Source organism: Arvicola amphibius, chromosome X (assembly GCF_903992535.2).
Source record: "Arvicola amphibius chromosome X, mArvAmp1.2, whole genome shotgun sequence".
In the NCBI taxonomy this organism is placed as follows: Eukaryota; Metazoa; Chordata; class Mammalia; order Rodentia; family Cricetidae; genus Arvicola; species Arvicola amphibius.
In genome coordinates, this window is record NC_052065.1 from 91,044,553 (window position 1) to 91,060,407 (window position 15,855).

The 15,855-nt window shown below is 38.6% G+C and overlaps 1 protein-coding gene across 3 annotated transcripts in view; it reads right to left on the minus strand.

Moving 5' to 3' along the window:
* Nucleotides 1–13,267: 13,267 nt before the first annotated feature.
* Nucleotides 13,268–15,855, minus strand: part of Rbm41 (RNA binding motif protein 41) — a 52,858-nt gene continuing 50,270 nt past the window's right edge. Inside the window, exon 7 of one of the 3 annotated variants that reach the window (XM_038316172.1) lies at nt 13,268–14,702. In XM_038316172.1, the coding sequence (XP_038172100.1) occupies nt 14,659–14,702 (44 nt within the window). In that variant the 3' untranslated portion in view covers nt 13,268–14,658. The remainder of the gene's footprint in view (nt 14,703–15,855) is intronic. The other 2 variants (XR_006020707.1, XR_006020708.1) reach the window with 2 other exon arrangements.

Consider the following 15,855-nt stretch of genomic DNA (forward strand, 5'->3'; position numbering starts at 1 on the left):
TTCTAGCTCCATCCATTTTCCTGCAAAATTCAAGATGTCGTTATTTTTTTTTCTGCTGTGTAGAACTCCATTGTGTAAATGTACCACATTTTTCTTATCCATTATTCGGTCGAGGGGCATTGAGGTTGTTTTCAGGTTCTGGCTATGACAAACAATGCTGCTATGAACATAGTTGAGCACATGTCCTTGTGGCACGGTTGAGCATCTATAATGTACTCTTAAGTGTTTCACACAGGTGTGAATTTGGGGTCAAGATCATTTCCCTTTTTTAATTCATGTATCGATCCAGAACAATAAATCTCTCCCCTCTGCAGCACTGTCATGGTCATAAATCAATATCGGTGTGCACTGGATATGTTCCTTGACGCTATTATAGTTTATGTAGAATTCTAAAAATCATATCACTTTGTTGTTGTTAACGCAATTCTATAAATATTGCCATCTGATGAAATTAACTCTTCCCTTTGTTCTTCTACTTTATAATTGGCTTGGCTATCCTTGGGGTCTGAGTTATTTTTGATTTCTGTTGTGATAAAGACATTGTGACCAAAGTAACATGGGGGAAAATGCTTACATATTCTGATTACAGTCCACCATTGAGGGAAGCCAAAGCAGGGATTCTAGCGGATTCTAGGGATTCTGTAGGAAGGAGCTGAATCAGATACGAGGAGCGCTGCTTACTGGCTTGCTTCCCCTGCCTTGCTCAGTCTGCTTTCTTATAGAACCCAGGACCACCAGGCCAGGAGTGACACCATACCCAGTAGTCTGGGCACTTCTACTTCAATCACTAATCAAGACTCTGATTGTAGACATTTTGTCAGTTCAGGTTCCTCTTCCCAGACCACTCTAACTGACAAAAAAGCTAATAGGGGCACTTAAGTCTTTTCATTACTTTCTGCATTTAGATTAATCTTGAAAATTTCCACCAAAATGAGAAAATGCATTGAGATTTTGATTTACTTCTATTATAGTTACAAATCAGCTTGAATAGGACTGTGATTTTCACAGTGCCCAGTATTTATATCCATGACCTTAATTTTTCCATTTGTTCGTTTCTACTTACTAATATTTTGTAGTTTCTCTTTTTTAACATTTAACTCTTTATCGTGTGTGTCTGTGCGCACATGCACATGCCGCAGCGACTATGTGGAAATCAAAGGACAAACTGCAGGATTAAGTTCTTTCCTCCTATATGGGCTCTGGGAATGAAACTCAAGCCATTACACTGACGGCAGGTGCCTTCACCTGCTAGGCCGTCTCATCACCCTTCCCTCTTTTTACATATGTAGAAGTGTTTTTATAAGAATCCTACATATTATATGTTATTTTAGGCAGTATCTTAATTTTCCATTCACAATTATTGTTGTTAGTATATTAAAGTAAATTAATTTTTAATACTAACTTTTTATCCATTGAAATTTCCATATTAACTTCTCAATTCTAATACATAACTGTAGATTAATTTTTCTATGTACATATTTATATAGTCAAAATAATAGTCCAGGTATGTTCCAAGACTCTACTAGATACCTGAAACTATGAACAGAACTAAATTCTGTATATGTTATGATATTTATCTATACATATATGCCTAGCTGAAATAAAGTTTAATTTATAATAAGGTATATTAAGAGTGGCAACAATAACTACTAGTAAAATACAGTAGTCATAATAATATATTTTTGATTTTTTTTTCAAGAACGTCTCACTATGTAACCCTGGCTGTCCCAGAACTCACTCTGTAGATCATGCTGGCATTGAATTCACAGACCTCTGCCTGCCTCTGCCTCCCCAGTCCTGATTTTAAAGGCATGCACCACTATGCCAAATAATAATAATAATAATAATAATAATAATAATAATAATAATAATATCATATAATGAGAGTTTTATTTGCTATTTCAAAATATCTTGTACTATAGATTAAGCAAATGATTTTTCTTCCTTAAGCTAAAAGCTTTTACCATTGCTTATCTTGGTATCTGTGAATGTATGTATGCACTCTCCACTTCATCAATTGCTAGGGTGAGGCTCGCAGCCGGAAGTCCTTAGCAATTCTCTTGTCTCTACCTCCTACTCCCAGTGCTGACTTTTTACCTGGGACCTGGAATCTTAAGTCCTCTTTGTGCTTACACAGCCAGCTCTGTTAGCTGCTGAAGCTATCTCTCCAGCCACCATTTTTTTTTTTTTTTTGCCTTTTAAAGGAAGCATTTTGCAGCTCATTTTGGTACATTTGAATTGGCAAGATCATTGCTCTTGTGCTTAGGGACACCTTAATTAAAACAGAGGTTAACTGAATTAATAGCATGACAATGACAGTCCATCCAGTAGCTGTCTTAGAGTAAGCGGGTGGGGCTGTGACAAACACTCTGTGGCTACACTGGACACACAGGCAGCATGGAAAAAGACGAGGCGATATTCTACTCTATTGTGTTACCCAGAATGCTATGCAGTTTATAACTCATGAATTGTTTATTTCTGGAATTTTCCACATAATACTTTCAGACCACAGTTGGCTTGAGATCAAAGAAGATTACTGAGCATTTTTTCTGTGCCATTGTATATGTGTCTCTGTGTGTGTGTGTGTTTTAAATGTCTGCAGGGAAAATATTGCAAACGGACGTCTCCCACACGACTACAATGTAATGAATTAGCTGTAGTGAGGGCATAGAGTCACTCTCACCTTGCTTTCTCGCCTAGCTCCCATTTGCCCACTTCTGCTGCCTGCCAAAGTGCTCCGAAAAGCAGCACCATTGACATCACCTACTGTACGAAACAGACAATTTCTGCATGCTTTGAATACCCAATATTTGGGGTATCATACCTGTTTGGGGTGTCGTGAAAAGAAAAAACGTGAGGGCTTCCGTACTCTGTGCTCAACTATGTTTCCCAGGATCTAAGTCTAACTACTCTGCTCCTGCTCAGTTTTAGAGCCTTGTAGAAATGCTCTTTGCCATTCATTGACCACAAGAGGTCACTCAGTCCACAGCGCTAAAGACACATCATCATTACCTCTGTCTTCTTGCTTCCTCTCTTTTGTTTCCTCCTCCCAGTAAAACAAAGCCAAAAGACCTCTCATCGCTTAATGGATGGAAGCAAACAGACAATAATATGTGAAATGTATATAAAAACAAAAAATAGACAAAAGATCACATGATGAGATTTTAGTCAGATGTGTTCATCTATCCAAAACAGCCACAAACAAGGCAAAATACACAAAATACTGGATTTCTTTATTGAATAGGCAGTCCAGGGATATTATCTCCACTAGAAAGAAAATAACAAAGAAGCGAGCTCTTCATTTTCTCCCAGCTGCCTGCCTGCTAATATCTCTGAATTGAAGATATGTAAGATTAAAGGCTATCAAGACACACAGAATTTGAAAGACGGAGTCCTGGAAATGAGAACCGAAACAGTGATGAGGTGAGATGGAGGGAGTAGGGAGAAAGGAAATGAGGAGGAGGAAGAAAGGTAAATGGGGAAGAAGAAGGATAAGAGAGAGAAAACAAAGAGGCCAGAGGAACAGAGGGAGATGAGGAGGGAAGGAGAGAGAGAGATACCAGACACACACACACACACACACACACACAGAGAGAGAGAGAGAGAGAGAGACAGAGACAGAGACAGAGACAGAGAGAATCTAAATCTAGAGGTGTACAAAAGATTTCCTTAATTTTTAGCTGAGTACTGATTATTTTATGTTATTTGGTTTTTATGAATTTGTTCTTTGACAGTTTCAAACATACTACCAATTCATTCTGATTATTCTCACCTCCTCTCTCTTATCTTACTCCTACTCCAGGTTATTTGACACTATCCTGAGGAGACAAGAAGAAGCATCTATAGACAAAAGTCGGGGTACAACTTGGTGAAGCAATGTGTTTTACTGTGGCTACTTACAGGAATATGGGGGAGGGGTTACTCACAGGAGCAGAAATGACTCATAGTCAGCTGCATCACTAAAATTCCCACCCCATCATGAGTGACAGCTCACCAAAGCTAGACCCTGGAGTGCCCTGTACAATCTGCAAGTAGCTCAACAGGTTGGTGAGTGCCCTTTCCAGGTAACTCAGTTGGTTTGAGCTTCTTTAATTTTTTTTGTTTTGTTTTGTTTTTCGAGACAGGGTTTCTCAGTAGCTAAGGAACCTATACTGGAACTCGTGCTATAGACCAGGCTGGCCTTGAACTCACAAAGATCCACCTGCCTCTGCCTCCTGAGTGCTGGAATTAAAGGCATGTGCCACCATCATTTGACTGGTTTGAGCTTCTTTCAGGCAGCTTGGCTGATCTGAAACTCTTCCAGATGTTTGAGATTGTCTGAAAGCATCACTCAGTAGGCCATACAGCTTATATATGCTTAGGGTTGGAGGGATCCAATGAATATGGTCAGTTTCAGGGACTTCCTGAAGCTATTGAGTGGTTTACTTCCAGAGCTTAATGAGCTTCCCTATAGGATGGAATGTTTCATCTCCCAACAGAACATCCTATTGCTTCACCTCCCCTTAGAACATTTTGTTGTTTCATCTCCTCTTAGACCATCCATTGGTTCACCTTTCTTTTTAACATCCCAAATCTCAATGAGCTTCCCTCATCTCATAGGAAATTGTTATACAACACCCCTGTCAGACCCCCATCCCCTCCTCAGGTCCCTTTCCTATGTTCATGTCTTTTGGTTTTGTTTTACAGCCTACTGTGTTTAACCAGGACTCTATGTGGCTATTGGTTTGGAATTCTCAAATGGAGCCTGGTGGGCTTACCAATGGCTGCACAATTGAAGACAATGACTGCTTCTCCCCCAGAAAAAGAACTGATAGTTCAACAAGGAAGGGTGGAACCCTATAAGTCCCTCCTTCATCCACAATTGACTGTTGACAGGTCTAGTGTTGGGCAAGCCCAGTGCAGGAAACTACATGGGAATTCGTGGTTACAATGGCTGTGTCGTGCTCAGCGGGACAGTATTTCACAGCGCTTCTCCCTACCCTCCAGCTCTTATACCCTTTCTACCCCTATTCCTCCATATTTCCTGAGCCTTTTCCTGGAGAAAAAGGTAAAAATCTGTTTAAGGCTGAGCACTTTCCCCTCATTCTCAGCACCCTGAACAGCCAGGCAAGAGTTTTGACATTTACCTCCCACTGTTCAATGCAAAAAGAAGCTTCTCTGATTATGGCTGAAAGTAGTGTTTGTCTATGTGGATAAACATAAATATTCTGAGAGGAGTTTGGTGCCATACAGATTTAGTTAAACAATACTACTAAGTTCACTCCTAGGGCACAGGGCCTCCCCATCCATGGGTTTTTAAAAACAGGATTTAAAGTACCAAGCATGAAATTTTTTTTTGGAGATGGTCTCAAATCCAGTCTAAGAGCTGGTGGTTACCTCCACAACAGATGTACCAATATTGTACTAGTAGGCACATCTTGCCTGACAAGATAGTCATAATTTCCCAAGGTTCACAGTGAAGACGACCATACCCCCAGTCAGCCTGCATGATCAATCCTGGCACCGTAAAAGTTAGAAGGATGTTTCCAGCTCCATTCTAGCTTGATTTGTCCATATCTAGCAGTCAAGGTATGTAGTGTCATCAGCAATAGGTAGGGTCTATTAACTAGCTATGTGGGTAACCAGGAGAAATGGCAAGAGCTTGTATTGTTTTCAGGGCCAACAACTCATAAGGAGGTATCTCACACATGGCACTGGGATTTTTGTTTAACCAGCTATGGAACTACCTAAACTGGGAGATGGAAAGAAACAAAGAAAGGAAATAGGAAGAGCAACTTTTACCACTCTCTCGAGCTAAGGAGTACTTCTCCCAGGCACAGTGGAAACCCCCATAATACTAAGCTCTAAGAGTCAGTGCCCACAAACATTTTTACTCAGCAGTGGAGACAAAAAGTTCTTGACAAAAACCAATAAAGTCTACAAGCAAGCCTCAGAAGTATAACACAAGATCAAATTGATTAAAAATAGCCTTAGAAAAAAACTTTTAAAAATTAAATACATTGAAAAATTCTTTATTCACCAATAAAATGACATGATGGCTGACATCCAATAAAAATTATGAGACATTAAAGAGAGCATAAAATACATCCTACAATGAGGATAAAAATGAACCATTTAGGAAAGATCTCCTATGCTCTTGGATGGGAAGGATCAACATAATAAAAATGGCAATCTTACTGAAGGCAATCTATAGATTCAATGCAATCCCCATCAAAATCCCAACACAATTCTTCATAGACTTTGAAAGAACAATAATCTACTTCATATGGAAAAACCAAAAACCCAGGATAGCCAAGACAATCCTGTACAATAAAGGAACCGCCAGAGGCATTACCATCCCTGACATCAAGCTCTATTACAGAGCTACAGTAATGAAAACAGCTTGGTATTGGCATAAAAACAGAGATGTTGACTAATGGAATTGAATTTGAAGACCCGGATATTAATCCACAGACCTATGAACATCTGATTTTTGACAAAGAAGCAAAAAAGATACAATGGAAAAAAGAAAACATCTTCAACAAATGGTGCTGGCATAACTGGATGTCAACCTGTAGAAGAATGAAAATAGATTCATGTCTGTCGCCATGCACAAAACTCAAGTCCAAATGGATTAAGGATCTCAATATAAATCTGACCATACTGAACCTGATAGAGGAGAAAGTGGAAGCAGCCTTCAATGCATGGGCACAGGAGACCACTTCTTAAATATAACCCCAGTAGCACAGACAATAAGAGCAACAATAAATAAATGGGACCTCCTGAAACTGAGAAGCTTCTGTAAAGCAAAGGACACATTTAGTAAGACAAAAAGGCAGCCGACAAAATGGAAAAAAAATCTTTACCAACCCCATATCAGACAAAGGACTGATCTCCAAAAATATATAAAGAACTCAAGAAATTAAACAGTAAAATTCTAAATAACCCAATTAAAAAGTGGTGTACTCAGCTAAACAGAGAATTCTCAACAGAAGAATTTCAAATGGCCAAAAGATACTTAAGGACATGTTCAACTTCCTTAGCTATTAGGGAAATGCAAATCAAAACAACTCTGAGATACCATCTTACACCTGTTAGAATGGCTAAGATAAAAAACACTAATGATAGCTTATGCTGGAGAGGATGGAGAGCAAGAGGAACACTCATCCATTGCTGGTGGGAATGCAAACTTGTGCAACCACTTTGGAAATCAGTGTGGCGGTTTCTCAGAAAACTGGGAATCAACTTACCTCAGGATCCAGCAATACCACTCTTGGGAATATACCCAAAAGATGCTCAATAATACTACAAAAGCATTTGTTCAGCTATGTTCATATCAGCATTATTTGTAATAGCTAGAACCTGGAAACAACCTAGATGCCCCTCAACTGAAGAATGGATAAAGAAAGTGTGGTACATCTACACATTAGAGTAGTACTCAGCAGTAAAAAAAATGACATCTTGAATTTTTCATACAAATGGATGGAATTTAAAAACACTATTATCCTTACTGAGGTAACCCAGACCCCAAAAAACCGAATATGGTATGTACTTACTCATTAGTGGATTCTAGCCATAAACAAAGGGCATTAAACCTATAGTTCATGATCCCAGAGAAACTAAGTAATAAGGTGAACCCAAAGAAAAACATACATAGATCCACCTGGAAATTGGAATCAGACAAAAACTTGAAAGCAGGGGGGCAGGCAGTAGAAAGAAGGGGATAAGAAGGGGTTGAGGAGAACTTGAGGGAATGGGATAGTTGAGATGGAGGAAGGACAGATATGAGAACAAGGAAAGACATATCTTGATTGAGGAAGCCATTATGGAGTTAGCAAGAATCCGGGCTATAGAAAAATGCCCAAGAACCCACAGGGATAAACCCAGCTAAGACCCTTAGAATTAGAGGAGAGGGTGTCTGAACTGGCCTTACCCTGTAGTCAGACTGATGATTATCTTAAATATCACCATAGAAACCTTCGTCCAACAACAGATGGGAACAGAGGCAATGACCCACATGGGAGCACTGGACTGAGCTCCCAAGATCCAGTTGAAGAGCGGAAGGAGTGAGAGTATGAGCAAGGAAGTCAAGACCATAAGGGGTTCATCCACTGAGACAGTTTGCCTGAGTTAAAGGGAGCTCACCACCTCCAACTGGACTGGGAGTGAACAAGCATGGGAAGAACCAAGCCCCTTTGAAGAGGGTTGACAGTTGGGGCAGACTGTGGGGCCACTGATAGTGACACTGGGATTTGTCTCTACTGCATGTACTGGCTTCTTGGGATCCTATTCCCTATGGATGTAAACCTTGCTTAACCTAGATGTAGTAGGAACGGCCTGGGACTTTCCACAGGGTGGGGTGCATGGCCCTCTCTTAGGATTGGAGGGGGTGGGGTGAGAGGGTCTGTGGAGGAAGATGGAGGGGAGTGGGAGGAGGGGAGGGAGTGGGAATTTGGAAAAAATGTTTAAATAAATAAAAAAATGAACCATTTAAAATACACAAAAGAAACCAATGAGATAATTATTAAGTATTTTACATTAAAACATATAACTATTCTGTGTTTTCCAAAAAGACAGAGAAGCATTTGAACATGATATGATATGTAGAAGACTAAAAGTAAAATTTAAAAATTTCTAATATGAAAAATACCCCTAAATATGAATAACACTAGATTACATATTGCAGCAGACAGATTAGCAAATTTGAAGACAGCAAAAGAAGAATCCTTACTGAAATACAGAAAAAGATGGGTGAAAAATTTCTGAAGTATCATGTAGACAACTTAAAGCAGCCTAACACAGAGTTCAATGCAAGAACAGAAAAACGTTGAAAGAATCACAGAAACTATATGATGACAAATTTACAAATCTACAAATCTCAAAAGCTCGATGAATTTCAAACACATGAAATATGAAGAGAAATACACCAAGGCATATCTTCAACTGCTTAAACCAGTGATAAATGGAAAAAACTTAAAAACAGCCCTCTAGAGATCACATCACATATAGAGGCGCATTACTTCCAAAGGAACAAAGATAAGCATGACAGTGCATTTTTCATGGAAAACAATGCAAGCTCCAAGAGTGAGGAACAGTGTATTTAAAGAACCAAGAGAAATAAAATTCAACCTATACCTATGCAAATTATATTTCAATATGAGTGTGAAATAAAATTATTTGCAGACAAATACATCAGCTATCATTCAGTCAGTCAAGAAATATCAAGGAGGACTCATTCAGATATGAGCTTTTGAAATGTCAGAAGAGATAGCTCTCAATAAGCAATTCCATGAAAACATTAAAAGATAAATAACCTATCCAACACAGATCTGTCAGAAATAACTTCATCAGAATAGTGGAAATCAGTAAACCTGCCATGGCCCTCACCTGCCCTGATGGCTCACTTCATTCCCTGTCTCAATTTGCCTTTATGCTTTTATGTGAAATAGATTCACTTCATTCATTACCCTTCTTCCTCCCTTAAAGATCTTTTTACTCTGTCATGATGCAAACCCGTGTTTGCATTATACACACACACACACACACACACAGACACACACACACACACACACAGAGAGAGAGAGAGAAAGAGAGAGAGAGAGAGGAGAGAGAGGAGAGAGAGAGAGGAGAGAGAGAGGAGAGAGAGGGAGAGAGAGAGAGAGAGAGAGAGAGAGAGAGGAGGGAGGGAGAGTAGATGGGATTTTCTTTGATCCACCAACCAGCTCACAAATAAGACACACGGAGTCTTTTATTAATTATGAATGCCCAGTCTTAGCTTAGGCATACCCCACTAGCTCTTTTAACTTATTTTTTTTTTGTTTTTCGAGACAGGGTTTCTCTGCAGCTTTAGAGCCTGTCCTGGAGCTAGCTCTTGTAGACCAGGCTGGCCTCGAACTCACAGAGATCTGCCTGCCTCTGCCTCCCGAGTGCTGGGATTAAAGGCTCTTTTAACTTAATTTAACCTGTTTCTATTCATGTAAACTTTGCCTTGGGGATTTTTACCTTTCTTTCATTCTGTATGTCCTACTTTCCTGCTTCCTCCATGTCTGTATATCTGTCTAGTCCCGGGTGTTTCCCTGGCATTACTTTTTCTGTCTTCCCAAGCCTAAATTCCTCCACCTACTTACTCTCCCTGCCCTGAAAGTCCTCCTCCTTTGCTATTGGCATTTCAGATTTTTATTACACCAATCAGGTACCTCAGGCAGGCAAGGTAAAACAACAGTACATCTTTACATAATTAAACAAATGCAACACATCTGTACATAGTCAAAGAAATATTCTTCTACATAAACAAATGCAACTCATCTTTACAAAGTTAAACAAGTCAATTCATCTTTGCATAAAGAAATATTACACAAAACTCATACACTGTCTATACTGTACCACATTTTCTTTCTGCATTCATCTGTTTGTGAACATCTATATTGGTTCCCTTTGCTGTCTATTGGGAATAGAGCATTAATAAACAGATATGCAGATATTTCTATTTTAAGCTGATTTAAGAGTTTTTGGGTACACATCCAAGAATATAGCTGGGTCATATGGTAGTTCTATTTTTAATTTTTAAGAAATGTCCATACTTATTATTTACATAATGGCTGTTTATAGTCTCACAAGCAATATCTAAGGACTCTTCCTCGCTCTATTCTCATCAGCATTTGTTACCAACGAATAACCATTTCTTACTGGAATGAGATTGCATCTCAATGAAGTTTTTTATTCGTTTGTTTGTTTTGAGAGAAGGCTTCTCTGTGTTTACCTGGCTGTCCTGGAACCTACTCTGTGGACCAGGCTGACCTTGAACTCAGAAATCTACCTGCCCCTGCCTCCTGAGTTTTGAGATTAAAGGCATGTGCCACCACTGCCCGGCTCTGAATGACATTTAAAATTTCATTTCCTTGATGGTTGAAGATGTTGAATATTTCTTTAAATATGGATTGGCCATTGTTCTTCTTTGGAGAACTGTCCATTCAGTTAATTGGCCTGTTTAATAATAAAATGATCTGCTTTCTTTGGTGTTTGATTTTAACCGTTCTTTACATATTCCAGACAATAATCCTACCTGATATGTAGTTGGCAAAAATCCTTTCTCATTCTGTGAGCTGTCTTTCCACTTTGGGAATTATATTCTTGGCTATGGAGCAATTTTTAATCTCATGTAGTCCCATATGTCAATTCTTGGGCTTATTTCCCATGCCGTTGGCATCATTTCCAGAAAAGCCTTACCTATTTCTATATCTTCAAGTGTTTTACCCATTTTCTTCTAACAGTTTCAAGTTTCATGTCTTATATTAGGGTATTTTGTCCATTATTTCTTTGCTGTTCTTACCTCAACATCCCATCATAGTTGGGGTTACGTTTTTCATTTTTACTACTTCATTATTTTGAGTCATTTCTTAACATTTTATACTGTGTTTTAATTATTTCAGTGATTATTCTAGAGCAGTGGTTCTCAACCTTCCTAATGTTCTGAGCCTTTAACACAGGTCCTCATGTGGTGACCCCAGCCATAAAATTATTTGTTGCTACTTCATAACAGTAATTTTGCTACTGTTATGAGTCATAATATAAATATCTGTGTTTTCTGATGGTCTTGACATGGGAGGGTTATCCTTTCACCACACGATGAGTGCCGTGACACATAGGTTCACACATCCAAAAAGATGCCTCTCTGCGGGTTTTATAAATCTGTATGTTGTGGACACTCAAATCGGCATATTTACTATACACACCCATCCAAAATGTGTCTTTAAATCTTTCTTTAAACTGTTTATCTCAGGTATTTGTTGTTATGGAAACAAAAGGCTTGCCTTAATGCAGAAGCTCTCCCTTCTCAGTAGTTTGTTTTCATGGTTACAGTTAGCAGCAGTCAACAAGGTCCAAAAATATGAGATGGAAAAGCCTGGAAATACAAGACACATACATTTAAACTATATCCTCTTCTGAATAGTGTGATGAAACCTCCCGACAGTCTACTCCAGAGATTCTCAACCTGTGGGTCATGACCCCACTGGGGGTCACATATCAGAGATCCTGCATATGAGATATTTATATTCTGATTCGTGACAATAGCAAAATTAGTTATGAAGTCGCAACAAAATAACTTTGTTTGGGGGGTCACCACAACACGAGGAACTGTAGTAAGGTGGTGCAGCATTAGGAAGGTTGAGAAGCGTTGCTCTACTCCACTCTGCCCATATCATACCGGGGATGTGATCTGATCCTGTGTCCAGGGTGTGTGCACTACATCGGCTATTCATTCACTAGTCACCTCAGCTCTCAGCTCATCGTGGCTTATCTTAACTGGCTCCAGAGGGTACAAAGTGCTGCCAAACAGGCACCAGCCCACAAAGTGGAGGCACACATTAACTTTGGTACTATGTGGCAATGCTGCAGGGAATATAGGAGAAAAACTAAATCAAAATCTAGGAGACCAAACGTTTGGTACTATTCAGTGACTCTTACTAAAATCAATGTTGTATGTGAAGGATATTAGCTCTTGGAGCAACAAATAGATTTCTTAGTTTTTTAATGGCAAAATTATATATACATATATAGATTTTAAAAAAAAAGCTCTTACTTGTAGCATAGGCTGGCTTGGAACTCACTGCATAGCTCAGCTTAGTCTTTGTCAGCAAGCTTCCTGTAGTTTGGTCCTTAGTGCATACACTGCTCTACCTGGGTCAGATTTTTACATTTTTAATTTTAGGTAGTAATGGGGGTTGAACCTAGGGCCTCATGCATGCTAAACAAGTGTAATACTAATGAGTTGTATCTCCAGCTATAGAGATTGTGGTTGTTTGAATGAGATTGGCCCCATAGGCTCATATGCTTGAATACTTGATCCCTAGTTGGTGAACCTATTAGGAAAGGATTAGAAAGTGTGGCCTTATTGGAAGATTGCTGCACTAGGAATAGGCTTTGAGGTTTCAAAAGACTCACACCATTCCCAGTGTGCCTCTTTGCTTCCTGTCTGCGAATCAGTATGTGAGCTCTCAGCTACTGTTTCAGTGCTATGCCTTCGGCCATGGCCTGGTGCCATGCTTCCTAACAGTGATGGACTCTTCTCTGGAACTGTAAGACCCAAATAGACCCTTCCTTCTATAAATTACCTTGGCTATGGTGTTTATCACAGCAATAGAAAAGTAAGTAATAAAGAGATTTGGATTTAGTGGCTTCGGCTCACCTAATAGAAACAGAAGAGAAATAAAGTGACTTTGGGTTTTCTGTAGCAATCAGAGATCACACAATGCTTAATAGTTAATGGAAATGATTGTCTTTGCAGATCTTTGTTCCATTAAAATTACTTTTATTTTTTTTTTAAAAAATCACACATTAAAATTCATTCTTTTGGTGTATAATTCTCTGAGTTTAACAAACACATACACATTTTAACTATAAACAACATAAAGTTTCCATTACTAAAAAAATCCCTTGTGCCAACACTTGGTATCTCCTGGTTTTTCTGCCTTATTGCTTCACCTTTTCCAGAAAACACACAAATGAAATATAACAGTAAGCAGCCGTTTGAGTCTGGCTTCTTCTACTTAGCAAAATACATTTAAGATTTATCCAAGTTGTTGCATAAATGGTTCCTTAGTTTTTATTGCTGAGTAGAATTTCATCATCTGGATACAGCAGTTTCTGTATCTCTGCACCAGTTGAAAGCTATCCTTGATTTTAGTTTTCTCCATTTGTGTGTGGGCTGTAGGTCTAGTAAGGAGGAGGTAAGGTTGTTCACCTAAGACGAAGGAGTCCCTTCTGGGAATCCTGGCTGAGAAGTACATCCCTGGGTAACTGTGCAAGAAGCTGTAACCAGGGTCCTTCACTTCTCATCCCTTACACATTATCAAACATTGGAGTGTTAATCATGTGAGCAATATAGCAAATGAATAGAAGTTTGTCCTGAGTGAAGTCAGAAATCCCCAGACTGGGTCTGACAAAGTGTTTGTTCTGGAAGCCAAGTGTTTGTAATAATATTTAAAAATTATTTGAATTTAAAAAATATTGAAAAAGGTAAAAACCACTCCAAACCACAACACAAGGTGAAGGTGTCTTTTCAGCTTGTACAGTCCCACTTCCAGAAGGTTTACAGCTTATTATACACATCCCTTATTTCTTTCCTACATTGATTTTGAAATTATCTCTACATACTATACACATGAACTATTTGCTTAAAAATGTACCCTTACTATACATACATCTCATACATACATACATACATACATACATACATACATCTTAGTTTTTAACTTAATATAAAAACTTGGATATGAGTACAAGTCACAATATATTCATAGATCGAGTCCACTAATTAATGGCTTCATAGTATCCCATTAAATGGATGTGCCATTAAGTCATTCGTGTTGACAGATGGACATTTGGATAATGTCCAAGTTCCCATTTTTGTGAGTTTCACTGAGATTCATATGCCATAAAATTTACCCACTTGGTATATTCATCTGTATACAAGTATTAATGAAATTTATGAACATTTTCATCTACTTGCAAAGAATTCCCATCCATTCTAGTTATCCCTACCTACCCTTTATTACTGCGTGCGTGCGTGCGTGTGTGCGTGCGTGCGTGTGTGACCAATTCTGGATACTTCATCTACATCTACATTGAGTCCTACAATTTTCCTTCAGCAGTGACTGGCTTCTTTCACTGAACAGATTCTCAGGGTTCTTCCATGTTGTAGTAGTGTATCTCAGAAGAGTTCCCTTAAAAAAAAAAAAAAAACAGCTCGTGAAGAAATTGGATTACTGTTTCATTAAACATTCAGTAGAACACAAATAAAATGCAATTTAAGTCTGGACTTTTCTTTGAGGGTATCTCTCTTATTAGTTATTATGCCTATTCTGACTTCCTTTATTTTGTTGTTGGTACTGATCTTTCTAGAAATTTGTTCATTTTGGGTACGTCAATTTATGGACACACAAGTATAACACTATTCCATCATATACCTTCTATTTCCCAAAGATTAGTAGCACTACCCCCTCCTTTCTCGTTCTAATAATTAGTCTACCTTTTCCTGTGATATCTAGCAAAAGTTTTGCCAGTTTCTTGCTTAGATTAATTGCCTTTTCTTAATTGTATTCTATTCTCTCATTTATCTTGCATGCTTTTTTGTTTGTTTTAGGTACAGTTTGCTATTCTTTTCCTACAGCTTAAGATATAAACTGAATTACTGCTATATGATCTTTTTTTCTCTTTAAATAGGCGTATCTCTAAACATTTTCTACATAGACAAAGGTGGCTATGAGCCCCCTGATGTGGGTACCGAGACTCAAACTCAGGCCTCTATAAGAGCAGGCAAGCACTCTTGAAAAAGGTTACCACAGAGCCATTTCTCCAGCCCTCCTTTTGTGTTTCTTTATTGACCTACTTTTTACTTAAATGTGACTAATTTCCACATTTGAGAGTTTCCCAATTTCTTGTTACTGATTTCTAACCTCTTTCCAGGTGGTCAGAGGACATGCTTTACATCACTTCAGTCTATCTGGATTTTTTAAGGCCTGTTTTGTGGTTTAGGTCATGATCTAGCCTCAAGACGTTTCATAGGCATGGGATAACGATCTATCTTCCAGTGTTGTAGGTTAGCATGTTCTATAGCTGCTTTTCAAATCTATTCAGCTCACAGTGCTGGAGTATTCTACCTCCTTGTTTATCACTTGTGTAGCACTACTTTCAGTAGAAAGGAAACACTGAGTAGTCCAGCTTTTCAGAGACTTGTCCATGTCTCCATTCTTTACTTTCCTGCCCTGTTTCAGGTTATTTTGGGTCTCTGTTGTTATGAAAATATGTAATTAAAATTTTTACATCTTAAAACATTGGCCATTATGACAAAAAATACAGATCTTTATCTCTAGTAGA